This window comes from Xiphias gladius, chromosome 3, assembly GCF_016859285.1.
Source record: "Xiphias gladius isolate SHS-SW01 ecotype Sanya breed wild chromosome 3, ASM1685928v1, whole genome shotgun sequence".
Taxonomy (NCBI): Eukaryota; Metazoa; Chordata; class Actinopteri; order Istiophoriformes; family Xiphiidae; genus Xiphias; species Xiphias gladius.
In genome coordinates this window covers 16,710,468-16,736,423 of record NC_053402.1, presented here as the reverse complement: position 1 = coordinate 16,736,423, position 25,956 = coordinate 16,710,468, and the positions used below count along the sequence as shown (strand labels likewise).

At 41.1% G+C, this 25,956-nt stretch overlaps 3 protein-coding genes across 8 annotated transcripts; 1 reads left to right on the top strand and 2 right to left on the bottom strand.

The window, feature by feature from the left end:
- The first annotated feature begins 2,117 nt into the window (after positions 1-2,117).
- trim35-13 (tripartite motif containing 35-13) lies at positions 2,118-5,107 on the top strand. The gene is made up of 6 exons (XM_040158724.1): positions 2,118-2,513; positions 3,471-3,566; positions 3,664-3,894; positions 4,009-4,031; positions 4,136-4,254; positions 4,336-5,107. Exons 1-6 carry the CDS (start codon positions 2,118-2,120, stop codon positions 4,872-4,874), a joined length of 1,404 nt encoding a protein of 467 aa, XP_040014658.1. The 3' UTR covers positions 4,875-5,107.
- Positions 5,060-15,300, bottom strand: slc27a1a (solute carrier family 27 member 1a). Of its 6 annotated transcripts, none has more exons than XM_040158616.1 (14): positions 15,106-15,300; positions 14,352-14,449; positions 10,264-10,431; positions 9,773-10,167; positions 8,882-9,049; positions 8,169-8,238; positions 7,971-8,062; positions 7,776-7,885; positions 7,449-7,658; positions 7,242-7,368; positions 6,997-7,134; positions 6,520-6,684; positions 6,242-6,388; positions 5,060-6,133 (listed from the first exon to the last, which is right to left on the bottom strand). In XM_040158616.1, the coding sequence occupies exons 2-14, from the start codon at positions 14,444-14,446 to the stop codon at positions 5,976-5,978; spliced, it is 2,043 nt and encodes a 680-aa protein (XP_040014550.1). In that variant the 5' UTR covers positions 14,447-14,449; positions 15,106-15,300; the 3' UTR covers positions 5,060-5,975. The 6 variants fall into 6 exon arrangements, with proteins under 6 accessions (XP_040014550.1, XP_040014577.1, XP_040014586.1 ...); XM_040158643.1 differs by lacking the exons at positions 14,352-14,449; positions 15,106-15,300 and adding exons at positions 10,766-10,895; positions 11,046-11,216; XM_040158652.1 differs by lacking the exons at positions 14,352-14,449; positions 15,106-15,300 and adding exons at positions 10,766-10,895; positions 11,050-11,216.
- Positions 15,301-16,407: 1,107 nt separating this feature from the next.
- LOC120807005 (adhesion G protein-coupled receptor E1) lies at positions 16,408-25,476 on the bottom strand. Its single transcript, XM_040158604.1, has 19 exons — positions 25,060-25,476; positions 23,419-23,499; positions 22,879-23,040; positions 22,634-22,786; positions 22,283-22,429; positions 21,644-21,766; positions 21,454-21,497; positions 21,232-21,336; positions 20,842-20,995; positions 20,462-20,584; positions 20,157-20,347; positions 19,860-20,024; positions 19,531-19,725; positions 19,076-19,293; positions 18,907-18,967; positions 18,728-18,819; positions 18,303-18,471; positions 18,116-18,211; positions 16,408-17,552 (listed from the first exon to the last, which is right to left on the bottom strand). Exons 1-19 carry the CDS (start codon positions 25,088-25,090, stop codon positions 17,511-17,513), a joined length of 2,352 nt encoding a protein of 783 aa, XP_040014538.1. The 5' UTR covers positions 25,091-25,476; the 3' UTR covers positions 16,408-17,510.
- Between the last annotated feature and the right edge of the window lie 480 nt (positions 25,477-25,956).

Sequence of the window (25,956 nt, the reverse complement as noted above, 5' to 3'; positions counted from 1 at the left end):
GCTGCATTGATTTTCACAGACGGAGGTCGACATCTCATGTCAGGATGTGGATGAGCCCCGCTGCGCTGTGTCGGGGGAAATCTTCCTGGGTCCGGAGGTCCTCTGCTGCATCACTTGTGGTCGTGGCTTTTGTAACTCTTGTTTGGAGCAGTTCTGGATACAACATGGTACTAAAAAGTGTTCCCTCTGCTTTAAAGAGAGCCTTGGACTTCCACACAAATCATGCGAAGCACATGGAGAAAGACTTTCTCCTCTGTGTGGCTGACTTGGAGGCCCGTATGCTCTATTTGCCACAGATCAAACCTGGATATGAATCACAAAGTGTATCCCATAAAGGAAGCATTCAAGGGTTGTAAGGTAAACTGGATAAAAATAGCTTAAAGGTTTAAAGGGTTAGGTTAGGCTAGGTTTTCTTTCTTTCTTTAAAAAAATGTGGAGCATTTTTATGATAATATGTGGGTCTTTACATGTTATTCCACAATATCAGAACATAGAGATGCAGAAGTCATGCTTGATGTATCGTAGATCAAGGGTGTAGGATATACCTTAATATTAAGAATTATCGTTAGAGTACACTATGATTATCATCACTCTGCCATTATGAACAGACAAAATATTAGAAATTGAGAATTAGAAAAAAAAAGTCAGAAAACATCTGCTTCACAAGGACTCCCTGCTCCTTCCCATAGGCTGAGTAATCTATGTACTGTAGAAATTTGACTGTCTTATCCTCATTATCTCCGTGTTTGCCTCTGCATCTCAGTGCGATGCCTGCATGCACACACACAGATGTGTGTAAACATAACTCGATACAGAAAAGCAATCCATCTGTCTTTTCCCAAATAATTTCATCTCAACCAGTTAGAAGCAAGAATGTGATACAGACCAAATTACTCGTACTGGCCTCTTCAACTGTAATTTCTGTAATGTTGACATAGTTATGCGGCACTGTCATACGTTAAAGGCACTTTTATGGGACTATAGAAATGAAAATGCAATTAAATATGGCTTTATTACTCCAAAACTTTAAATTGGAGTTTAATAATTTCTAAAGTAGCTAATATAAATCAATATACAGGATAAAGCTTCAAGTAGCTAATATATGTAACCAATAACTTTAAAGTAACAGATACAGCGCACTGTAATAACTCTCCTATCTGCTTGACTTAAAGCTGACTATGAATCCTAACATAACATGTGTGAGATGTGAGGGCAAACATACAGAGTATTATACTCTGGAGTTAAAGCAGCACCAGCCAACATAGTGTTTTCTTGTGGCAGGTTCATGTTCTCCAGGCTTTCTATCTATATCTGTGCTCTTGGCCTATTTTTGGGGGCAGCATTGATTCTAGTAAACTAACCCGCACAACAAAACACTGGACCACAGCACAAACTAGGCGATCCAACTGTTAAATACTTGAGATTACGGTGCTACTGTGTGCACATCTTGCTTTGAGATATCCTCTGTTTGTTCTAAAAAATACAGTAAAAAAGTCAGTGGTGCGCTGGTTCAGTAATGTAAGCTGTGTTTAGTGTTTTTATACCAGAAGGGGGTTTGACTCTGTGATATTTTAAAAATAACCATGTGTCGGTTTTTAAAAAGCTGTTCCAATGGTCAGCAGGAGGATATTTCTTTACTCAGATAACTTCAGTCCAAATCGGTTACTTCTGTCTATTTATATCTCCACCCTGACTCTTATTTTGGACATTGTTTCTATGTAAATCCTTCATTACACTCTGACAGGCTGTTTCAGCAGTCTTCTCAAATAACTTAGAGGTGATCATAGTATAACTTGAATCCAAAGGCCATCTTGAGTGCATGTATTCCACTGTCACCTTACTCTCTTCTGTCATGCCTGGGTTATTCTGGCTGCTATTTGCGCTGATCTGCACAGATACAGTCTCTCAAATGTAAAGCCAATTTTTGAAAGACTCAGGTGTAGTGTTTAATTGACAACGTGCAATGTGCAGTGCTCAACATAGCACAGCATAACATGGGATATGGCTTCGAGAGCTTAAGTATTAAAACTTATTTCTGAGGTCAAGAGGAGGTAGCCTTATGGAGACATGGGAGGGGCTTCGGACGCTGCCTTGTCATCAAAGCCCTGTGAAGAAGAATGGCTACCAGACATCTTAAAGATGACCTCTCCTGTCCAATTTGCGGACATATTCTCAGTCAACCGGTGGTGCTCACTTGCAGACATAAATTCTGTAAAGCCTGTCTAAAAGACAACTGGGAGACGCAAGGCAGTGAGGATCCACCCTCCTGTCCTCTGTGCTCGCGCCCTTCCTCCATGGATCAAATAGTGGTGAGCAAAGTGCTGGAGAAGGCCTGTGAATCCTTCAAGAAGGACAGAAGCAAGAACGACCCAGAGGCTTGTAAAGAACATGGGGAAGAGCTCACAATATTCTGTTTGGAGGACTTGGAACCGATCTGTGGTGTGTGTGTGAAAGGAGCTGCACACATAGGACACAAGCTCTATCCCATTGGGGAAGGTTCTCATGACTGTAAGGTAGGCCTGTTAACGTCACAGCGTTGGTCATCCCCAATATTACACATTGTTAGCACGTTGTTAGCACATTTTCATCAGCTACATGGGAAACCTTGCACTTTTTCCTCTGTTTTTCCTCTGTTTGCCTGCTGATGATTGCTGCTTGAATGAATGATGATGCAATGTTTACTGAAATATCCGTCACATTCTTGAATTTTGGAATGTCTTTGAAGACTCGTACCTAAGGTCAACGATAGTGTGGGTGAGCCTTCACTATGAAAATGGGAGGATGATTTTCTTAATTTGACAATCATAATTGATTAGCTTGACTGGTTAATTTATGAATGAAATCTCAATGGCTAACCATCATTGCATGAATTGAAGAAATGCCAGATGTTCCTGGACATTATTTTACAGCTTGCCGCCATTTAGAAAATGCATTTTTGATTGTGTTTTTCCACAGTTTTTAATTTTTATTTACTTATGCCCTTTATGCTTCTCTAAGCCTGAAATGGTGGGGGTGTTCTGTGAAGGTGTTTGGCAGAGGTCATTAACATTCTAATAATAGATTTATATTTTCGTTTTGCCCTGGCTGATCCCAAGAGGACTGAAACTCGACTCCCACAAGGTTTCTGTGATGCTAAATTCATTCTACTCCTGCCCACCTTGACTTTCTCTTGAGACCGGGAAACCTTGAGTATTAATGTGATATGAACCTACTGGTCGCCATATTGTGCCCCTCCCTGGACTCTAAACTGCATGAGCTCAGTTCTGCTCATGTTACTGGGGCATTAGAACCTTGTCCATAGATTTGTCCCTCTAATTTTATGCTGCTGTATTGTACAGCTTTGCATCAACAGGACATGCTGCCATGGAAGAGTATGTGGCAGCTGAAAGCCCCACATTTTGCTGATAGCTTGGCCACCTGCCAGACTGACCTTGGTTTTAAGTGTTGATGCCATGTCAATGACTTTGTAGGAAGAACTGAAGAGTGCACTGCTGCCTTTGAAAGAGAAGTTGCAGCTGTACAGGAAGGCGAAAATGGTCTGTGAGGAAATGGCAGAACATGTTAAGGTACTGTCAGACCCATCGGTACCAAATGTTACCTTGAGCACCCTACAGAGCCCAGGTGTGGAGGCGATGATTACCCATCAATTATGTCTTTTTCCAGAACCAAGCTGAACATACTGAAACCCAGATCAAAGAAGAATTTAAAGCCCTTCACCATTTCCTGAAAGAACAGGAGGCTGATAGACTTTCCACTTTAAAGGCTGAGGAGGAGCAGAAGAATCTGATGATTAACCAGAGTATTGAGGAGATGAGCAATGAAGTGACATCTCTTACCAACACCATCAGATTAGTAGAACAGGAGATGACAACTCCTGATATCCAATTTCTTAAGGTAGATAAGACAGTTTGCTTCAGACAATTTGTACAACAATTATTAACCAGCTATTGTTTTACATTCATATGCACATCACTTGGTGAAGGTTGTTCTGCTCAATTTTGTTTGCAGAATTACAAGGAAACAATAAGGAGGTAAGCGTTATCACCACATCTAGAATTTAGCTAAACTTATTTTTAGGATAATATAGCTTTACAGACACAGTTCTCAAAAACTAACTGCTCTAGTATCTTTTCAGAACCTGGCGGACTACTTTTGACCCACAAATCATTTCTGGTGCCCTGATTGATGTGGCCAAACACTTGGGCTCTCTGAAATATAAAGTGTGGGAAAAGATGAAGAGTATAGTTAAATATAGTAAGTTCCTCAAACAAAAATTAGTCACGTTATATTGGTCAGTTCTTCTCCTGACTAACTTCTCTTTGTTTCTCTCCCAAGATCCTGTAATTTTGGATCCCAACACAGCAGCTGGCTGCTTCATCCTCTCAGAGGATCTCACAGAGGTGCAGAACTCTACCCAGATTTTCAAGCTGCCAGACAACCCAGAGCGCTTTGACATCAGTGCTGAGATGCTGGCCGCTGAGGGCTATACCTCTGGACGCCACAGCTGGGATGTAGAAGTGAAGGACAACACCTACTGGGTGGTGGGAGTAGCCAGCGAGTCCATCTCCAGGAAGGGGAAGCAAGTGCTGACACCAGCAGAGGGGTTCTGGACTGTTAGGTTTCGCAACGGAGAGCATAAGGCCTGCACAGCACCATGGGAGCCACTGAACATGACTAAGAAGCCGGAAGTGATAAGAGTAGTTCTAGACATGGACCGAGGCAAGGTGACCTTTTACAGCGCTGGAGAGAGAACACCTCTCTACACCTTTACGGATGTTATCACAGTCAAAGCCTATCCCTACTTTTGCACTGCCTGCAAAGAGCATCCATTGAAAATCCTACCCAGAGGGATATCCTTGTCAACAGACCATTAATGCACCTTGGACACAAGTTGCCAAACATTGTACAAAAATCCGGTGAAAGAAATGAAGGACAGCTTAAGCTTGTGAAGATGTGACATTTTTTTTCTTTTGCAAGAGATGAATGTGGGAATGCAGCATCAAGTTTAATTAAAAATGCACCTCTGAAGTTTTTAATGAATGACCGAAACAAACACAGACATGTTTTAAAATATTTAATTTCAGTTACAACAAAACAAATGCAGTCTGGAAGATTTGAAATTGTAAATAGCTTACCAGTCTTTAACATCCATATATTACTACACTGATATGATTTATTACATAAAATGACAGTGACTATTTGTGACTCAGCTTTGCATGGTACACAATCACTACTGTGATTTCCACTTTCTTTTGAGCTCCTTTCCAAGAAAAGCATTTTAAAAAATGAAACACAGATGTGAAGTTTCATATAAGGCACATACAGTATGTGTATTTGCAAACCTGTGCCAGTGTTGTTCAGACGTTCAAATATGACGTTAATTAGTTTTCCATTGCAGTAAAAAAGACTCTATGGTTAGTGTTTGATTTAGTAGCCACATGTACAGCATGTTAAAGCCTGGTCTTTCAGTCTTATCCAAAAACATGGCAGTAACTCCATAGCTTCACACTGAAGTATTGCTTAAACCTACACAGAATTAATCTTGCAGCATATTTCACATATGGGTAAAATACCCTGTAACAAAGTTTGACTTGATACTACCCGTGCCGTCCTAACCACATTGTTGTTACATGCTCCTGTTTCGAATGGGTTGTGGGAGATACCCACTCTATGTGCGGTGATGCTCAAAGGCTTTTTGAGGTGTTCATTTAATATTTAAAAAAGGTTATTAAAGGGAATAAATGCCCTCACACTATGTCCTGGTCTGTTACTTATACAGTGTTAAAACATCATCAGTAACATTACTCCGTCTACGTGAGTAGACCTCTTAACTCTGTTCCCTGAACGGTTAAAATCTGGGCAGTTGGTGCACCAAAACTGACCGATCCTAACACCAGCATATGCATATGTTATCCTCTCTCCCTATAGCATCGCTTTCACTGAGGCACCATGCCTCCCTTGCTATGGACTCCATGTCATAGAGACATTCTTGCTTCCGCTATAGCACTGTATAGCTCCTCATCTACAGCCTCGTAACGCGCAGCTCTTGTGTTCAAAAAGTAGATCTGGTCAGTTGTGAGACGTGGGTCGTATCCCTCCCTCTGAAGCCTGGTTTTCTGAATTTTAAATGTACCTATGCAGGAACATGGAGATAAATAAAATAGATTATGATTTATTGATATGAAATCATCAGTGATGGTTGACTCTTTATGAACTCAGGGGGGATACTGGGACAATTTACCTGTGGTGTCTACATTTGGGGAGATTCGCAGGAACATGGGGCGAGCATATGGAGGAAGAGCTTGCTGGACTTTCTGAAAGAAATCATTGCAGTCAAAACTCCCTGTAGTGTCCGCAATGGCAGCCATGCCTGCCTTACCTTCCACACCTGGTATGAGACACAGAGATAAATGCTTGTCAAGTAATGAGTATATCGAAACCAATATGCATTAAAGGAAAATAACAATTATGTTAGCAATATGATGCTAAAAGCCCCAAGTTTACAAAGTTAACAATCACCTTGCACTGCCACCCCATACACTGCCACATCAGTCTGACCCAGAAGACTGCTGAGTATGCCCTCCACCTCGGTGGTGGAGACGTTTTCTCCTCGCCAGCGGAACGTGTCTCCACCGCGGTCCCGGAAGTACATGTAGCCCAACTCATCCATCACCAGCACATCACCTAGGGTGGACATATGAAAAACACAAAAAGACTCCCATGTCTAGTCCAAGTATGGCTTAACGATCATAAAACATTACCCCTACTGAGCACTGACAAAGGAAGCTTGACAATCCAAAATTGCCTTCATTTTTTTGGGGTTTCAACTTTCAAGTTTTAGCAGCTCTAATTATCTTTATCTTGAACACTTGCATGACTCGTAGCACATTTTTTAAAATGAGAACTGCAATCTGTGTTGAGTGTTGTGATGCAATATTACTGAAATATAAACTGTAATAAAAATATGTATTTTGAGGAATATAGAGGATTGGCAACCTGATAAATACGCAGAATCATTTTTCTTGAAGACATTGTGAGCTATCTTCTTCCTTGTAGCATCCTGATTAGCATAGCCATCGAATCGCCGTAATGGGTCCTGCTGGTTGATACGACCCACCAGAAGCCCTGGCTCCCCTGCAAGACATGGATGGGTACAACAGAATGTTTTCAGATGATCAACACAGTTAACAATTACATACTACATTGAGCGAAGTCATTGGTGTGGTATAAGTGTTAGTTACCAGGGCGGCAAGGCACACAGAGACCCCGGCTGTCGCGAATTAGCTCCATGCTGTCCTCGTCTACCCTCACCAGACAGATGGGGTACACGTTGGGGAGAATGCGACTGTTGAATCCACAGGCTCCCACCTGGCAGAACGGAATTAGTTGAACTCTGATCCAAAGCATAATTGATCAGTTAAGACACAAGTAACATTGTGATTGCTGACCTTGCCATCCATGTTGGCAATGCTGCAGTTGCACTCAGTCGCTCCATAGAACTCGCCAATCTGCGCCACCCCAAAACGTTCTGTGAAGGCCTCCCACACACTGGGCCGTAACCCATTTCCCACTGCCAACCGAACTTTGTGGCCCTTTTCTGACGGCCGCACTGGCTGAGACAGGAGGTAGCGGCAGATTTCCCCGATATACTGCACCACCTAAAAAGGGAAAGCAGTCTTGTTCTTGTGGGAGACCTAGTTCAAAATTAATGTTTTATAGTTATTGATCTCATAAAATATGGCACTTCTCAATATTTTCCAAGCATAAGCTCTTACGGTGCAGTTGTACTTAATGCAATCTTCCCAGAAACGGCTGGCAGAGAATTTCTTCTTCACCACCACAGTGAGGCCATGGATCAGACTCTGTCCAACACCCATTATATTACCTGGTAAAAGAGAGAGCTCACAGTTCAGTAATGACCAGAAGGGGGAAACTGTAATCATCAAGAGCTGGAAGCCACCATCACATACCCGCTGAGTGATAGAGAGGCAGGCAGTCATAGATGATGTCATCAGGGCGCATGCGAAAGGCAAAATACCCGAAAGCAGCGATTCTGTAGTAACTGTTGTGGAAACACAAAAGAAATTCTCAGACATTCATCATTACAACTCCGGCGGGTTATGCTTCTTTTTTTTTTTTTTTGCGAGAGTTTGTTCAAGAGAACGTACCGACTGTGTACCACAATGGCAGCTTTGGGCAGTCCTGTGGTGCCAGAGGTGTAAATATAAAACAGACGGTCTGCAGAAAAGAATACAATTCGGGGCATTACATTTGCAGGCTGCAAACAGGTGTCTTCACAGCTTTTCATTCCCTCATGGAATGCCATTAGTGAACCCATAGAAAAACAGAACAGAAAACATAGTCCTTGTTTTCATTCAGCCTTTTGATTTCTTGAGCAATACAGGCCTCTAGTTTGGTATGTAGGGTAGATCTCAGACTCAAATCTTTAATACTGACTTTTATGTTCATAAATATAAGACAGGTTTAGCATTGTTTAGAGATACGGTTTGTTATTCAGACAGTACACATCTTAACCAGTCCTTCATACCTAAATATCAGTATCTGTCTTGAATTCAAAATAACTCATATCCCTCAAAGTTCTGCACAGCCACATGTTCACCTCATCAGGCTTTAGTTAAAAAGATTTATTGGGAAGCCATTTAAGCTCAGAAACTAGACAGCAAAGTGAGAAAAACGAATTAGTGTGGGGCATATCCTCTGGGAATTCAGAATAGAGCAAAAAACAGAGGTATTCAACCAAACACGGTGTAAGGAAAAGAGTCTAAAGAGGGTTTTGCAAAATGAAAAAAAACACGCATTAACATAACATTAATTCTCAAATAGAGTCAAAGTTGGCTTCAGGGGAAGATAAGGTACACACCATTCATTCCTTTTGGGGGAACACAAGGTGAAGGGGGATGCCTGTATGCAGAGGCTAAAACTGGGTCCAGAGGTTGAGCACCCAGGCTGGCCAGATGTTCTTCACTGAGGACTCCTGTACAAAACCGTACCATGGCCTGAGTGATGGAGGAACTGACCTCCAACATGGCTGACAGATGGAGAAGGGAAGAGAGAACACCAGTCAGGTCCTTTCAAGCACTATAGTTTACATCAGAACATACTGTGAATACATATCTAATATTGTGAGTGAAATTAAATATGTGCTGTAACAATGAGACTTCAATTATTGATCCTTTTTGTATAAGCTCAAACTAATTGGAATTTCATTTCATTTCTTATGCCGCACCATAACACCTATAAAACCGATAAATACAAATGCTACATCTTAATAGATATAGTGACCGAAGGCCAGAAAGACAAAAAAGGGAAGTGTTTGTGTTGTCACAGAGAAACAAAGTGAAGCAAATGTTAACTGACTTCACAAAAAAAGATGGTACAGAGGGAGTTTGACTGGAAATTTGATCATCAACAGCCTATTCTGACTACATGACCTGTCACACACACATAAATCATCGCAGTTTATGTTCCACACACACACTGAATACTAACAGTGTGACACTACAGGAAGAAATGTTGACCCACTCGCATGATGTTACTGACAAAACATGACATTTGTTGCTGAGGATGATAAATATTTTACTTTGGCCTGCAAAAGGAATGTAATCATCGGTCTTTTTAAATAATTCGATAAATAAGTGGTAGGATATTATCCTGTAATACAGCATTTTAGAATGAAACCTGCCACTGATACAGAGTTAAAACCTAAATACTAATTTCTTGATCAGCTTTTCCTGCTCTGACACATTCTTACCATCAGCAAGCTCAGCTCCGAACACAATAGCCCGCGACCCTGACACCCCAATACAGTGCAGGAGGGAATCATGGCGGAGGTTGAAGTTGATGAGAGCAGCTTCCACCCCGACCTTGGCCAAGCCCAGCCAGAGTGCCACCTGTAACGGTCTGCTTTCCATGAAGACGGCCACCACATCCCCGGAGACCCATCCCTGACCTCTTGCCCAATGGGCCACTCCGTTAGACAGCTCGTCCAGCTGGGTGAAGGTCCAAGTTTCCCCCGTAGCCTCATAGATCAGGGCTGGTTTGTTCGGGTGAAGTTTTACCGTCTGGGCGAAGATGGAAGGAATGTTGCTTCCATTGCGAATGTAACGCCATAAAGCCAGCTTCACCCTCAACAGCACGTAGAGACCACTGGTGTGGGTCAAGGGGGAGGAAGATGCGGAGAAATGAGGTAAGTGAGGATGCAGACATAAGCATCAGAACTTTCTTTGGAAATATTCAGCTTACTTGAGGTCTCTCTTGGCAGTGCGCGCTGCAATGTAGAAGTATTTCCAGCTTCTCGTGCCCAGATATACCCCGAGGCCTGCTGCCAGACTCCAGGACCAGGACACCCCGAAGAGACGCAACAGTCCCATAGACCCCAGGGAGGCTGAGACACTCGCCGCATTGTGCATTCTTGTCATGGAGGAAAAGGGGAAAGACGGGCTTTTAGGAAAGAACGGGCATAAGTTGAGGTCCCCATGGTTTTCACACAGGAGGCTGAATTGTGGGACAGGCTGGTACACGCCGGTACATACAATAACCTTTTTATTTATTTATTTTTTTTAGGTAAAGCTAACGATTATATAAAAGCCCTGAGCAGGGATTAAGTTATTAGCAAAGTTATCACCACATCCTCCAGCTCACACTTAAGCAGTTGCACGTCAACAGACGCCATCCCAGGTTACATAAACTAGCATGGTCAACGTACAGCGCCAAAATCTACAGGCATGCGATGGACACAACTTACCTACGAGTCAATAGACTGAGGCGATGTCACCTTTCACCCGCTAACCCCGCCGGTCGGCACGCCTTGCTACTAAGTTACTTTCGCGGAAACTAGCGAGTATTGTAATCGTCCTCCGGATGCCGAGAGCGCCCTGAAGATACGCAACGTAACGACGTTAGGCAAACCAGCAGTTTTTAAAGGGGTTACAACAGTCTCACAGTTCAATGCTAATCAGCGCGGTTGTTTTTTTTAAGGAGTAAACAGTTTACATTCACACTATGAATGATGGAAAATATCTAACCTACTCGAGCGAGTCCTGAAGGCTGGCATCTGTCGGGGGAGGGGTCGGGGGTTCATAATTTGCGCCCGGCTGGCAGGAGTGACCGAAATCTGAATGAGAGCAGTGAAATGTAACGTGAAACGGGCTACTCTCTGTACTCCATATTGAACGGAGTCGCTGCCAAAGAAGCACCGCCCATCCCGGGAGTGAGCCTCCGCCAGCGGCACGGCCATTTGTTAAGCTCGACGCTTGTCAAGCTTTTCTCAATTCTTCATTGGAACCGCGTTAACCCCGCCCCATTGCCCAAACACCCCATTTTGCAGGTGGATGATTTTGACAGTAGCACCGGTAAAAATCCGCTTCCTTCCCTTATTCACGCTGCGGCCCCGTACTCTCTTGGCTCGCTTGAATATCGGCCTCAGCAAGCCCTCGTGAAAACAACACAGCAAAGTTTACGTCCTTACCTTTTTCACAACACGCTTGAAAGGAGTCGTTTATTTCAAGCCCGTAACAGAAAAAGTCCCCGAGCGACATGGTCATTTGCAGACTGAAGGTACGCAGGAGTTATTTGCTGTCCCCCGTGGGTCTCGAACTCCGAAAAGAACTGCTTTACACCTTGGGTTCACACCTCCTCAGTTAGATGTAAACCCAAGGGTCAAAGATCCTTACGTAGGCCAAGAAGAGTGAGCCCATCTTGCTCGTTGGTTTTGGTCGAACTGCATCACAAGGATGTGGTTCCGTAATGTAGGAGAGACACAGAATCACTCGTGATGATGAGGAATAGCTATTACTTTATAATCTACAATACTCTTAAAAATACCTGACCATTAAGGGTGAAAATTGTTCTAGAAACAAATTCTGCAGTCTAAAAGAGTAGTAATCACAGGAAAGGGGCCCCAGCGCATGGAAACCACAGTGATTAATGTCAGTTGTGCCATCACCTCCACGTCCAACAAACAAAACAAGGAGGGAGTCGATGCAGAAGACGGGTGATAGGTGCGGCGAGCTGTTGGTTTTATATTAACATCGTGGGGCTTTATCCCGGCCTGCAGCAATGCCAGCCCACTGGGAATGTTGCAGAGCAGGAAAAGAGTGAGTGCGGCGAGGCCCGGACATGAGAAGGCCAGAGCCAGATTGGTGTCAGCAGTAGAATGTGGACCATGGATAGGCAAGAAACACCATGTGCCGGGAAGCTGGGTAGTATAAGTCGCCACAGCAAATAAAGGTAGAAATGCCAGCATGAGTGCAAGAGAGGGCAGAAATAACGCAACTCACAGCAGCATGGAAAAAGGGTTCGGCGATGGCCACACGGCGCTCAATTGCCATCCCACAATCCAACAGCAAAGGGCATGAGCAAATACAGAGCAAAGGCACAGGCATCACATGACCTCCTAGGTCAGCCAATAGCAAAGCCACTGTTAATAGCAGAAATGGTGCTTTGGATTGGCGGTGGAATCGGACACGGGACTTGGCCAGGAGCTGCCGTTAAGCCCGGGATTTGGCTGTTCAGAGGAGTTGATCTTCATGTTCTGGAGGATGGATGGCGTCGAAGAGGTAGAAAATAAAGTCACGAGTATAGATGGTGTCCTCATCCTCAGTGTCATCTTCAGAAAATTACAAAGTTAAAGTACTTTTGCTGGTTTAAAGCCACTGTTCACCTATCCAAAAGGTGGCTACGGTAAATCATAGTTGGCCAGACAACAGAGAAGTCTTAAATGCAAGATCGTGTACCAGTTTGATACATGCTTCAAGCTCTTAGACTGATTACAGCAAATGGTCTGACAATTACACTGGGGGTCTAGACCTTCATTAAAAAAGAAAAAAAACACCCAGGCAATGATGAGAGTTTTTTTTGTCTGTGCCTATCATGCAAGTACATGAACATTGAAGTGTGAAGTGATTGGATGCTTTCTCACAAATGCATACTTTCAAATATATGCCTGTTCATGGAAATTGACAAATTTTACTGCCATTATGGTATGGGTATTGTGTGTCAGTTTTCCTGCGTTTATTCAGTTGGTTTGCACAACAGGCTCTCAGACCGCAAATTGCTGGTATGCTGGTTTTCACAAAATGTTCTTCTTTTCAACACATTTGTTTCCACTCTTCGGATCTGTCACTTCTCATTTACGGTATCTTTTACCCTCCCTGGAAGCCCGACACCCCTGCTCTGCAAGTCCTCGCTTGAGTGTTTTTCCTAACTTGTTACTCCATTTCAGGTAGTATTTTGGCTTTGGCTGAATTGTCATAATGCCATGCGCATGCTTCAGTTTGTGTATCGGTGTTGGAAAGGGTGGGGGAGATGGGTTTAAAATGTGGGAGACATAATAACTGATAATCACTCTCACCATTAATGATTTTTTAAACCAAACCTAAAGTGAAATTAAACTCAACTTCAGACAGCAAGTTTTGGCAACAACCGGCTTGTCTTTGTTTTGCTACTTGATACAGTTGCAAGAAAAAGTAAAAAAAAACAAAAAACAAAACGAAACAACAAAAAAAACATGACAGTGTGCTTGAAGTTTGCCAAACAGCACACTCCACAATGCTAGTGGGAGAATGTATTGTGGACTGATGAAACTAAGGTCGAAGGGCTATGTATGGTGTAAAAGGGGCACTGCATACCAACATGAAAACATCGCAACATGAAAAGCCTAGACAGCTCGCCATCCTCAAGGCGAAGATGAATTCCCAGGTTTAGCAAGGTATCTTACAGGATAATGTCAGGGTGGCTGTCGGCCAGCTGACGCTCAGTAGAAATCGGGTGATGGAGCAGGACAATGACCCTAAAGGTGGAAGTAGATCTATGACGGAATGACCTCAAACAAAGCCCAGACCTTAGGCAATAGAGGTGATGTGGAATGACCTCGGGGGAGCCGTTCACAGGAGACATCCTGAGAATATCGCTGAGCTGACGCAGTTCTTTAAGGAAGAATGGTCCAACATTCCTCCTGAACTTTGTGCAGATCTGATCCACAGATGGAAGCGCTCATTGCTGCCAAAGGAGGTTCGACCAGTTGTTAAATCCGAGGGTTCAATTACTTTTTCCACCTGCAATGTGAATGTTTAATGGGTGTGTTCAGTAAATACAAGAAAGATTCTAATTGTTTGTGTGTTATTAGCTTAAGCACATTAATCACAATTGACACAGAAAACTAGATAATAACAAAGGGTTCACATACTTTTTCCTCAAAACTGTATTTGATGTTGTTAAATGTAAACCAGCAGGATGTGCCAATTTGCATAAGCAATTTTCCCCCTGGTGTGATATACGATGCAATAAACAATAAGCTTAATATTGTAACCAGCTGTCAGATTTTAACTCACCGGAAGGATTTCATTTTTAGCCTTTTCAAGGTTCCAGGAGTCGGCATGTCAAGGAGGTCAAGCCTGTAGCTGAATTTGATATGGTTCTTTTCCATCTTCTGGAAAGATAGCATGACCAACAGAATCCTTTGAATCTCTCTCTGTGCTTGATATCTGTCTGTTTTGTTGGCAACTTCCACATAAACCGTTGAGGTTACAGACCTCCAAAGGTTAAAAAAAGATAATGAACTCCACTTCTCATCCTTGTGCCCACACCAGTAACTCACAGCTGATCAAGCGGTCCATTTATTTTACTAGTACACTGTATATCTATAATACTATAATATCCCTGGAGAGTGAGGAAAATTACAGATTAACTGCCTGATTAAAAGGAATCCAGGGCTTATATACAGAATGGGGAGGATGTTATCAAAAGAAAGTTGTCTTGTCAACCATGATAGTATGGAAACTCTTCAGACAGACACTGGATACTGTGTCTTTTCTCAAACATCATGGCTGCTACTCAAAATCTCTGGTGTAATTCTCCTGTTGCTGAACACAGGGTTCTTTAAAAAAAAAAAAAAAAAATATATATATATATATATATTTCTCAACAACTCAGGCTTAAGAAAGAACGCCCTAATATAGTCCTATTATATTTTAGGTATATTTTAGCTTCACTTAGACTAATTTGCTACCTGAGACGATTGTGTTAAGTATTTGGTCCATGAAGTGAATCACCATTAACTGGCTATGAATAATAAATGAAACGTACCTCTGGATGATTCAGATGAACACTGGATTGTTTGGATTGGCTCAGAATAAATGAGAGAGGACAAATGTGTCTCTCTTGTCTGCAGAGCTGCCTGATTTGCCACGTTCACTTATCACCATTGTCCACAATCATTACTCTTGTTCTCCTCCCTTGCTTTACCCATGCCTCTCTGACAGTTTCTCTTTCTCCCGGGCCTGGCTCTCTCTCCCTCTCTCTCCCAACGCTTGGCAGCTGTTTTATCACTAAATGCTGGACCTGCACTTTCCATCCTCTTTCCCTTTCTGGATGGGTTCCTCCTATCCATTCATCTCCTCTGCTGATGCTTTGAACCAGAGGCGATCTCAGCAACACTTCCATTTCGTGTCAGCTGTTGCCAATTTTTTATAATTAACTTTCTTAAATTTTTAATGATCAATCTAATTCCCTCAAAACAGACAGAGATTTAAGTGTTTTATTCAACAGGGACCCTGCAATGTTTATGCTTATGTGACCGTCAGTCACATAAACATGTATAGAGGCAGACATCAGAGGAGTTTTTGAAGAGCATGATGAGTATTAGATGCCTGAAGGGTTTCGGGTACTCTTGTGGGACTCTGTTTGGAAGAATAAAACACTTGGATCCCATACTGAACACCATGCCGACAGATATTTTTGAATGTTTTATTTATAAAAATACCTGTAAAAATGCTCCCAGGAGGTGAGTATAAACCAAAAGACGCATCAACACCGACTCTACCAAAGTTTGTAATTGTTTAAAGAGGGATATCTGCACTTACCTGCACTGATGTATTACACAGTAAAACATGATTTCAGGGCCACTTTAAAGTTTGTTTGCTTGTTAAAATTCAAGTAGCAATTTTGAGACTTCAGAGTTGTTTTTGAGGCCATCGTGCCTGTGATCTGTCATGAACAGAAAGGAAGAGTAAAGAGACCTCCATTTCCTCTGAATAACAGTTTCCTGGTTTTTACATAAACCAGGCATATAAGTGTTGCAGTAGTAGGCAAAGAGCTATGACACAGATAGTCAGACATGAAGGTGGAAAGAAAGCAAAATATTGCATATGTCTGGCAGTTACTTTCTGTTTGTTCCTTAATAAAACTTCACTCTATGTTTGTTGATGGCTCATTGTTGCTATCCCTGCTAAATATGGGCTCTCATACAATGAACTTTAAAGAAAAACAAGATTTATTTGTCCTTCAGCTGTTCAAAAGTAATTTCTTCTATGTTTTAAATAAAATAATTCAAGACCAGTGGTGGGAAGACCTAAAAATGGAGCCCTAAAACATGAGGTACAACAGCATATTTATTTAGTTTAAAGCTTCCAGGAGAGGCAGGAGAAATATTAAAACTCACAAACACACACACAAAAATGATTAACACACCATTAATAATTCACACTGTGAAAAACAGAAATGGTAAATTGCAAATACAAAACGAAAGATGAATATTTTGACCAAACAGCATCAATCATAAATTCCAAATGTGTGATAAACCAGTGCTTACAACATTAATAATATTCTATAGGCAATAATAACAAAAGTTATTTTTGAAAATTCAAAGTTTGGAAGCCCATTTGAGCTTAGTAAATAAAAAATTCTTTTCAGATATTTAAAGACATTAAAGATGTTACAGCATGCTGAAGGGAGCAGGAATGCAGTCAAATATTAATATATATTGAATTACCCAGTAATATATATGCAAACTTACATTTAAAATCCATCTCTGTATCATAATTGTCCTCGTTTTTTTGGTTACGGTAACAATTTAAATACTGTGGATGAAAGAAAGTGCTTTCCTCCTAAAGTATCTCTTAGATTGTCTTTGTTGGTTGAATTAAGTACCTGGATGACACAACAAGGTATACTAGATGTACCTGATAAAACAGGTCCTCTTAATATAATCTATCATTTTGATATTTTGGTCAAAAATCTATAAAAACAATTTCACATATGAAAAATCAAAACATTTGGAGATTCCTTTTTCTAAAATGAGTTACATTATTTACCATTTGAAAAATTCTCCAATAAAGTAAGTGTCGGCATGAAAGTACAGCACATTAAGGGCTTTAGTCATTGGTCATGTTAACAGCTTTGCTTACATATCAAGGTATCCAGTGGATGACAAAAAAATCTGTATCATGGTAAAACTCACTGACAAATGTCATTTTCTCATTTTAAAGGAAATCCTTCATCTGTATTAAATTATAACAATCAATAGTTCCATTTCTATAGCTCAAAAACACACACACCAGCTCGTGGTAAGGATGGATACTATTTACAGTATTTTGCAGTAAAGCAACCTGGTGCATTGGCCACAAATGGGAGTGCAGTAGTTGGCTGTATTTCTGAGATAGTAACCTTAAGGAAACAGGTCAGACTTTGCTTCTGAGTCACTGTTTAGCTCCTCAAATGTGAGACTCTCCTGTGTCCTGGGTGCTTTTGGATGCCTGAGGATGACAGAAGGGGAGAGATCGGATCTATCACAACAGGCACTTTGAGTGCACTTTCATTATCAGAACAGGCTTTGCTTTGTCACCATGATATAGCAAGCTATAACACGCTCCACTTCATATCTACTATAATACCTTGTCATCTTCAAACCCTTGAAGAGAAGGATGTGTTTGCATTTGGAAGCTGTCCACCATTGAATTTACAATGATTTAACCTTACTATGTCTCTTATGCATCCTATTACAGATCAAATGTTAAACTATGCTTTTCAAAATGCATATTAAATGTTTGATTTAATTTACAGTTGCTGGGTGAGTAATGACGGCATCTCATATTTAACAATGAGAGAATAAAATTATTTTCTAATCCCCTTTAGATATGATCTGCTTTATGAAAATAGACATGGTAACCACATAACAAACTAGTAACAGATATTACTCGGTATCACATTTAATTCAGCACATTGCTGTATTGCAATTATTGGATAATTCTATTAAATAATGTTACTGTCAATGCACCTCAGCCAAAGCCACTGCTGTGAAATATAAATAACTGCTTACATGTGCTCTGCTGGAGTGGGAGAAGCCGAACTCTGAGTAGCTCTTCTTCTGAGGTGCACAGAATCTGGACAGGACTTTTCCGTATTCTTCCCTAACCTAAAATTGGAATACCAATTACAATATGAGTTTTGACAGCAGAAAAAGCCACAGAGCTTGTTCCTTATTTTTTGAGAGAAGCGTAACTGACCTGTTTGGAAAAGAGACAGTGCATGATGAAGAGCATCACCCCCTGAAGGCTGCTAAAGATGGTGAACAGGTAAGTCATGACTATAGTTCCCTTCTGAAACTGGAAACATCCAAAGATCCACATGGTGCCCAACACGCACAGCTGTGCCACTGCAGTAACAGTGAATGCCCTGCAGGAGGCAACAAGGTTACATGTGGGTCCAGTCTGAGGCACTTTAACACCAACCCAAAAGAGAGAGCCTGCTTTTTGGGGAATTCAATTTTCATTCCTTCCTCTTTAGTGGGAGAGACAGTGATATAGAAAATGTGTTTTTCCACATAGCAAATATATGACTCACATATTTACATTCATACGTACCATGTCCATACACACCTAAACAATATACATGTGCCTGACTGTAGCAGGTAGATTGATTAGTGACTTACTTTATTTTCTGCAATTTGTCCAGGTCAGGGTTTAAACTTGAGAACTTCTGTGCCAACTTCCAGACAGTGATGAGAAAGAAGAAGATGTTTACCTGAAAGGAAACAGAGATGAGGTTTTAAAAAGCACCAGAGTCAATTTTAGGGTCATTATTCAGCTCAATAATGATTTTCTTACTCACAATGATAATGGAACAGGCAGGGCCAAAGAAACTCCAAATGAATTCCAGGTTTAACCAACAACTGCGATGCATATTGAGAGTTTATTTAGCTGACTATATGTCAACATGACTTGGGATTCAAGCTTGAATTAAAAATAATACAAGATCGGCATCAGTAGAGGGAACTTACTGTCTCTCAGTGCCATATCCCTTGGCATTAGCTAAGGCAGAGATAGCGACAATCACAGCTGGGACTCCGTAGCCACCTGCCATCATGTACAGGGTTTTGAAGTGGGTGTTAAAGACCAGGACTACCATCCTGAAGAGCTGGATGCCCTCCAGACACATCCAGCAGAAAGCTGCCAGGTAGAAGAAATGCAGCAGCCCTGCAACCACTGCACAGCCAACCTAATGCAGTAGGGAGAGAGATGAGGATGACAGCCGTGAAAAGAGGACAAATGATGCTCAGAAACGGGGAGAACTGCTGAAATGTTGTTTATAAATCTTCAGCAGCCCGCATAAATCATTCCGTAGTTGTGCTGTTAATTAATATATATTCCTCGGAAAGTTTCAGAAACTTTCACAACACTCATCTGGACAGTGCAGCAATTCTGACTATGTAAGCTGTTGTAAGAGTATTTTTACCCGGTTCTCTGTACGAGAGATGCCTGCAAGGAAGATTAGCGATGCAATGAAGAGGCTGATGCAGAGGTGCAGGTGGATGGTGGTTCTTGGGCTTTGGATGGAGCGGATCAACGAGAACGTCAGGATGCAGATGAACAGGCAAATTAGAGAAAGGGACAGACCCACCCAGGTGATCAGCTGCAACTCAAACTTGTCCTGTTTGGATAGCGAGAGAGAGGGGTTACCTTACGGTACACAGAGAAAGGACTCAAGTCTCAACTGTGAGCTCTCAACTGTGAGGGTCGTAATTTGCCGTTTATCATCATGTCAGTAATTGTGGGAGTTTTAACCTCAATCTCATAGAGTGCCGTGAGCACAGCAAAGCTGCTCAGATGGGTGCAGGAACACACAGTGTATCCAGGGTTGGACTCCAGCACACTGCAGCCATGAGCAGACCACGACCCTCCTTCCTCTGAGGAATTCCAGAACACACAGGTGTGGCTATTTTCATTTGACTGTAAAAGAAATGGACACACCAGTTTAAACAGAGTTAAAGACCATTATAGATGTAATATTTGTCTCAGACAATATGGATAACACTTTCACAATGCAAAGCAGTAAAAACAAGGTATAACCTTTCCTCTCACCTGTTTCAGGTGGTAGAAAGTCAATTTAATGGGCTCTTTGAGGTGGCTTGTGTTTCTGTTACTGACGGTGACAGTCACCACTTTGGAGTTGATCTTAAAGCTTTGGTTCTTCTGTGGTTTCATCTCACCGAAGAAGCCATCTGCAAAGTCTTCCAGGTTTGCATAGCTCAGCAAGGACAGCGTTGTATAGCCTATCAGAATCATAGCAGGATAAAAGTGGATTATGTGGACATTCGTTGGATTTGGAAGTCATCTCTGTGTTAATGAAAGTGTTTATAATTACGTTAATTAGATATGATGATTACCAGGGTAATAGGAGGGATCTCCCGCAGCTGTCTCCAACTGGATGTCCAGCTTAGCTTGCTTAGATGATAAAGTCACAGCTCCCTGGGGTAAGTCAGCCCCCTTACGTACCAGCAGCTCCAGCTCTGGACCCAAACACAAAGATCAGCTTTTTATGAACATGCATTACTTGTCTGTTAATACTGTAGATGACTTCAGCAAAAGAGAAATCTACCGAAAAACATTACATCTGAAGAAGCGTAAACCTCTTGAAGGAACGAATTGACTTTGTAAATGAACAAAGAGCTAAGCCTGAAGTGTCCGTTCCCATTCTTTGTGAATGGGAAAAATGCAAAGAAAGCAAAGAAAAACTCAGCTGCTTCATTACATATTTCGATTTAACCTGTGTGAGAGGAGGATATCTTTTTCTCTGGGGTACGTATGAAGGGTCCTATCAGCCTCAGAGCGTTCTCCACCACGTTCAGAAAGATTGAGACTTTCCTGTTATCATTCAAGGCTCCACTGAGCAAGAGCTTGTCAATCACAGACAACAGACTCTACAGCCACAGGAGAGGAGGGAGAGAGGGAGAAACAGGAGACAGAGTCACACTGAGTCAGACTTTCAGGCTGCATACCAACTCAGGTCAACATAAACAGTCTACAAGGTCGTGTACATCTGAACGTCATGTGACCAAACTTGAAGGGGGCAGAACTTCCTGTTTATGAAGATCTGGAAGATTTAGTCTAATAAAATTGCATTTCCATTGATTTAATAATAATAAAGCAGATATACCTTTAGTAGGTCCTCTCCATAAAGCTCTGTTGGATTCTCACTCTCTGTAATTTTCAGACAGCTCTTTTGCAACTGCACCACGAGATCATGTGGACCGGGATATTTCTTGGTGAGTGATTTGGGGAGAATGAGACACAAGTATGAGACAATGGACATTTTAAATATACAGTATATTTGGATATATGCTGAATGGCGATAAAACTATTTCTGGTGTGGAGTTACCTTTGTCAGATTGTTCATATCTTTGATTACATCACAGTTTAACGCTGAGGGGAAACAAGAACTTTGATCCATTAAATGTGTTTGCCGATGAGGATGCCTGTACTCATTAAAATGTACTGTTTATATATTAACTGAACAAGCACCAGTGCAATAATGCATGTTGGAAAAAGTTCTGCTTCTGTGTTCTTACCAGTGCAGTGAGACCCATTGTTGCCATAGTTGGTGAACCCTGCGTCGCATGTACAGTAATGGCCGCTGGCTCCACGGTGGCAGGTTCCATTTCCACAGATTGTCTTATCAATCATACAAATGTCTAAAATGGAAACAAATCAGGGAGAGGAAAATGCTTTGCACTGTGTATTTCAGTAAGTGCTAATGGAACAATAAATATCCTGGTCCACTCAAATGTTCACATCCAAAATGGAATTTTTTTTTTTTTTTTTTCACAGAGAACGCATCAAATAAAAAACATAAAGAAGACCGGACAGAGCCAAAACAGAGGACAGCCATTCACTAAACCAACCTGCACTGTAACCAAACTATACTGCAAAGAATATTTACCATTTCAAGTCTTAAGGATCAATTAACTTAGAAGTCAGAACTAAACTCAAATTTTAATTTTTGATTTTGGTTCAATTAGTTCCACTTTTGTGGGCCAATTTTCTTGAAACAACGCGGAATCACGTGACTTCTCAAGCATCAAGACCCTTGTTTAGTTATTTTGTAAAACAAAAGACTCATTAATAAAGTAATAAAGAGAACAGAACTAATTAACTTGTAGAACTAGTTTAATAAGACGCATTTTGCAGCATCATGTCATAGCCCTTACCTTCGCATTGCTCCTGATTCCCAGAGAAATTAGATTTGCCAGATTTCAGTCCAAAGCCAGCATTGCAGACACAGTGATAACTGCCTTCGGTGTTGATGCATTTTGCATTCTGCCCACACACCTTTTCCTGTTGACATTCGTCAGTGTCTATATAAGTAGGAGGAAGACATTTTAGAATAACTGTGAGAGGAAACCGTTGTTTCAGTGTTTTCTCACCTTAAACATATAAAAATACACACGAAGATCATGTCCCTGCAGCACATCCGGAGAACAATTGTACACATTGTACAGTCCCTGTATATAACTGACCACAGTATTTTCTCACTGTGAGGGTACTGATAAGCATCTTACCTCCACATGTGATGTTGTCACCCTGACGAAAGCTTTCCACTCCAGTAATGGCGATGAATCCATCAGGACAAATGCAGGAATAGTGTGGACTTGTGTTAATACATTTGGCATTGGGTCCACAGATGTCTTTGTTTTCCAAACACTCATTGATATCTTAAAGCAAAATAAAAGGACAGAATTTTCACATTTAAATAATAACTGCAGGGGTCTCTGCCATCACTGATTCAATATACGAGATGACTTACCTCTACATGTTGCAGATGTATCTGCTGAAAAATTCACAGTCAGTGTTGATGATCTGAAACCATCAACACACTGGCAGTAGAAGCTGCCAATCGTGTTGATACAGACCGAATCCGATCCACATCGCCCAGTATCGCCGTCATCAACAGCACATTCATCATCATCTTAATTCAGGAAGCATGAATATGAAAAAGATGGATGTCACATAAATAAGTGCTTGAATAAAATAGATATTTTAGATAGATCTAAAATTAAATACGGCCTGTAAGTCAGGAACCCAAAATCTTTTCAATTTTAATTTTACAGCAGACTTTTATCATATCAGAAAAATACAGTTAGCAGACAACAAAATTTAAAATGTAATTTTTATACATAATCTTTCACAGAAATTATTTAGTAAACCATTTTATATATTTTAAATTTCTAATTTCTGAATGCAAAGATGACCAATCTGTGACAAATGCCATAAAAAGGCAAACATGCCACAACATGCCTGTTATTCTACAGGGGGTTATGTGTGAAGATGAGTTTGTTTTTCATACCAATGCATCCTTTTTTCACACGATTAAATCCTTTGGGACAGGATACTTTTGACAGGACCATTACGGGAGAGAGGCACAGAGCTGAAAAAGCAAGCAGGCAACTGTCAGTCTACAGTTCATCATTGTCTGAACATTAATGCAGCATCTACTACACTAGTACCCGTGCTTAATCTACACTAACTCCTTTTTTTTGTCATTTTAAAATATTTCAGTGAAGCTATAGGGACATTAAACAACAGAAATGCTCAAAGTACCAAAAAGACTTTGCAGAAAAGGTAAATGCCCCTATTCTCTTCTCTTATTTCCTGAGATTGTTCCAACAGCATCTGCCCCATAATTCAAAATGAACAACACATGGGTGTCTGGAGAGCTCTGCTTCCTATTAGTGAGGAAACATCGGCTGGCATGGTCCAAGCACAAAACAGGATCACATCCTCTGCTGTGAGAGTGCAGAGTCAGTCCTCTGCAGTTGCCTAAGTGACACATGATTGCTGAGTGTATGTGAAACTGTGAAGAGAGTGCAGTTACATTATTTTTCAGCGTCATCGGTTTATATGTTGAATTAACTATAATCCTTAAAGAAATAAATAATTAAATGCCAATTAAAGAATTACCTCAACCTAATCACAAAAAAGGGATACAGTATTTTTAGTGATCTCCTAGCCATGCCCATTATTTTTGCTTCATTTGTTGATATGTTGAGGTATTTGCTGCTCCGGCATCTGCTGTTAAACTAGTACAACTGAAATGAATGTTCTTTTTTTTTCACCATTTGTTTTACCTTCATTTTTGTCCCTTTAAAAATTTTTGGCTAGATACATTTGATATAAGAGGTAAATGGGAAACTACAGCAAGATTTTGGTGATTTGGAGTAAAAGTAACTGACCATTTAATAACTAACATAAGGAGACTTAGAAACTTAAGGATGAACTAATTTACATATTGTAGAACTAACTTCCTAATGGTTTTTCAGAACTTTTTTTTTTTTTAATGCTCTCTGGACAGCTGAAATCATGATGTAGAACAAGGTTAGCTTCATACCTGGGGTCAGGAAAACATTAAATAAAAAACTGGCTTGCTAAGATTGCGATTATGACATTATAAAATGTTTCAGTGAATTGCAGTGTTGTTACTTTGCAGCATGGAAACACATAGTGTTACTTCCTCCAAGGGCGGATTTGTGTGACCTATCAGGCGACAAGTAAAATGTCAGTGAGCTCCTAGTGTATACATATCACTTTTAAAGCCGAAGAACAGAGGTCTTCCGTGCAGCAGATAGCGGGCTGTTTGAGGCAAAGCTTCTGAGCGCAGCTTCACTCCCCTTGCTTTTCTCTTAACCATACTCAGAGTTCAGGCTGTGACTGCTGCAGAAAACCTTGCAGTAAGAACTGTAACAGTTTCTCAGCATCATAATTTTCCCAGTGAGACTTTGGTGTGTAGTTGCAAAACAAAGTAATAAAACATGGGATTTAGAGGTAGATGTATTATAGAAAATTGACTTGACTTGTATATGTAGTTTTGTCTTAAATTTCAGCAGCTAGTTGGTTTCCTTTCAAAGAGCACACAACATTTTTAGACAATCTCAAAACAGATCATTTTCCATTAAAACTACTGTGCAAATAAATGACAGATGTGACCCACCCAGTATCAGGAGGTTCCACCTGCCCGCCATGGTGGAGAGGGAAACACTGTCCAGATCAGTAAATGGAAAGTTAAAACAACCAAAACAAAAACCAAGGAACTCTCTACAGCCAAATGGTCCAGATCTCTTCTCTTCTCTTCTCTTCTCTTCTCTTCTCTTCTCTTCTCTTCTCAACTTTTTCCAAAGTTGCCCAAGTTGAAAAAAAATAAATCAAAAGTACCCAGTCAAGTTAGTGGATTTGGAAAAAAATGGTTACACTATGTGCTGATGCAGGAATCGGTAGTGTCCTATCTCATACAATGACCTCTGCTTTCTCCCCTTCTGTGTTGTCTCCCTCTTTCCTTGAAGTCTTCATCTGCTCTCACTGCTGAGGTGACATGCTGTGGTGACTACACTTCCCAGGGAGGGGTTTCACTCTCACGCCTACAGAGGGCACACAGTTACATGGAAGACTTTTGCGAAGCTAATTTATGTGTCTCTCTCCATCTTTGCTCATTTTGCTGCATTTTTCCCCTCTGTAAGACTCTGTGATAAGGGGGCAGAGAGAGGGTCAAGGGGAGTTTAGACTGTGAGAATGGTCATTGTTTCTGCTGGCTGGTATATCCTCCCATAGGGTGTTAGCACGCAGCCTGCTAACTATGGCGATGACATATATATGGCTTTTGCCTCTGACTGCATGAGTCTGAGACAATGTAACAATGTTGAGCTTCATTTGGAAAGACGTGAACAAAGAACAATGGATTATATATTTATGAAATTCCCCATTCCCTGAAGGCAGACCTACTGTACTTTTATTCAATAAAAACCCAGATTAAACAAACTACTTCAGTCATGGATTAATGTTTCTTGAGGAACAACAACACAAAAACGCAAACTTTGTCATTCTGTATCATAAG

What these genes read in the sequence shown, in the direction of transcription:
- slc27a1a (XM_040158616.1), bottom strand. Translation starts at nt 14,446, where the DNA reads ATGGAAAAGAACCATATCAAATTCAGCTACAGGCTTGACCTCCTTGAC. An exon ending in ACTGCCAAGAGAGACCTCAA is followed by an intron (nt 10,168 to 10,263) that starts GTAAGCTGAATA and finishes GACCCACACCAG; the next exon opens with TGGTCTCTACGTGCTGTTGA. An exon ending in TGATTCTGCGTATTTATCAG is followed by an intron (nt 6,685 to 6,996) that starts GTTGCCAATCCT and finishes TGTCCACCCTAG; the next exon opens with GTGATGTGCTGGTGATGGAT.
- trim35-13 (XM_040158724.1), top strand. Translation starts at nt 2,118, where the DNA reads ATGGCTACCAGACATCTTAAAGATGACCTCTCCTGTCCAATTTGCGGA. An exon ending in CTGATATCCAATTTCTTAAG is followed by an intron (nt 3,895 to 4,008) that starts GTAGATAAGACA and finishes TTTTGTTTGCAG; the next exon opens with AATTACAAGGAAACAATAAG. An exon ending in GAAGAGTATAGTTAAATATA is followed by an intron (nt 4,255 to 4,335) that starts GTAAGTTCCTCA and finishes TTCTCTCCCAAG; the next exon opens with ATCCTGTAATTTTGGATCCC.
- LOC120807005 (XM_040158604.1), bottom strand. Translation starts at nt 25,090, where the DNA reads ATGGCGGGCAGGTGGAACCTCCTGATACTGG. An exon ending in TGACAACATCACATGTGGAG is followed by an intron (nt 22,430 to 22,633) that starts GTAAGATGCTTA and finishes CTACTTATATAG; the next exon opens with ACACTGACGAATGTCAACAG. An exon ending in ATGGAGAGGACCTACTAAAG is followed by an intron (nt 20,996 to 21,231) that starts GTATATCTGCTT and finishes CTGTGGCTGTAG; the next exon opens with AGTCTGTTGTCTGTGATTGA.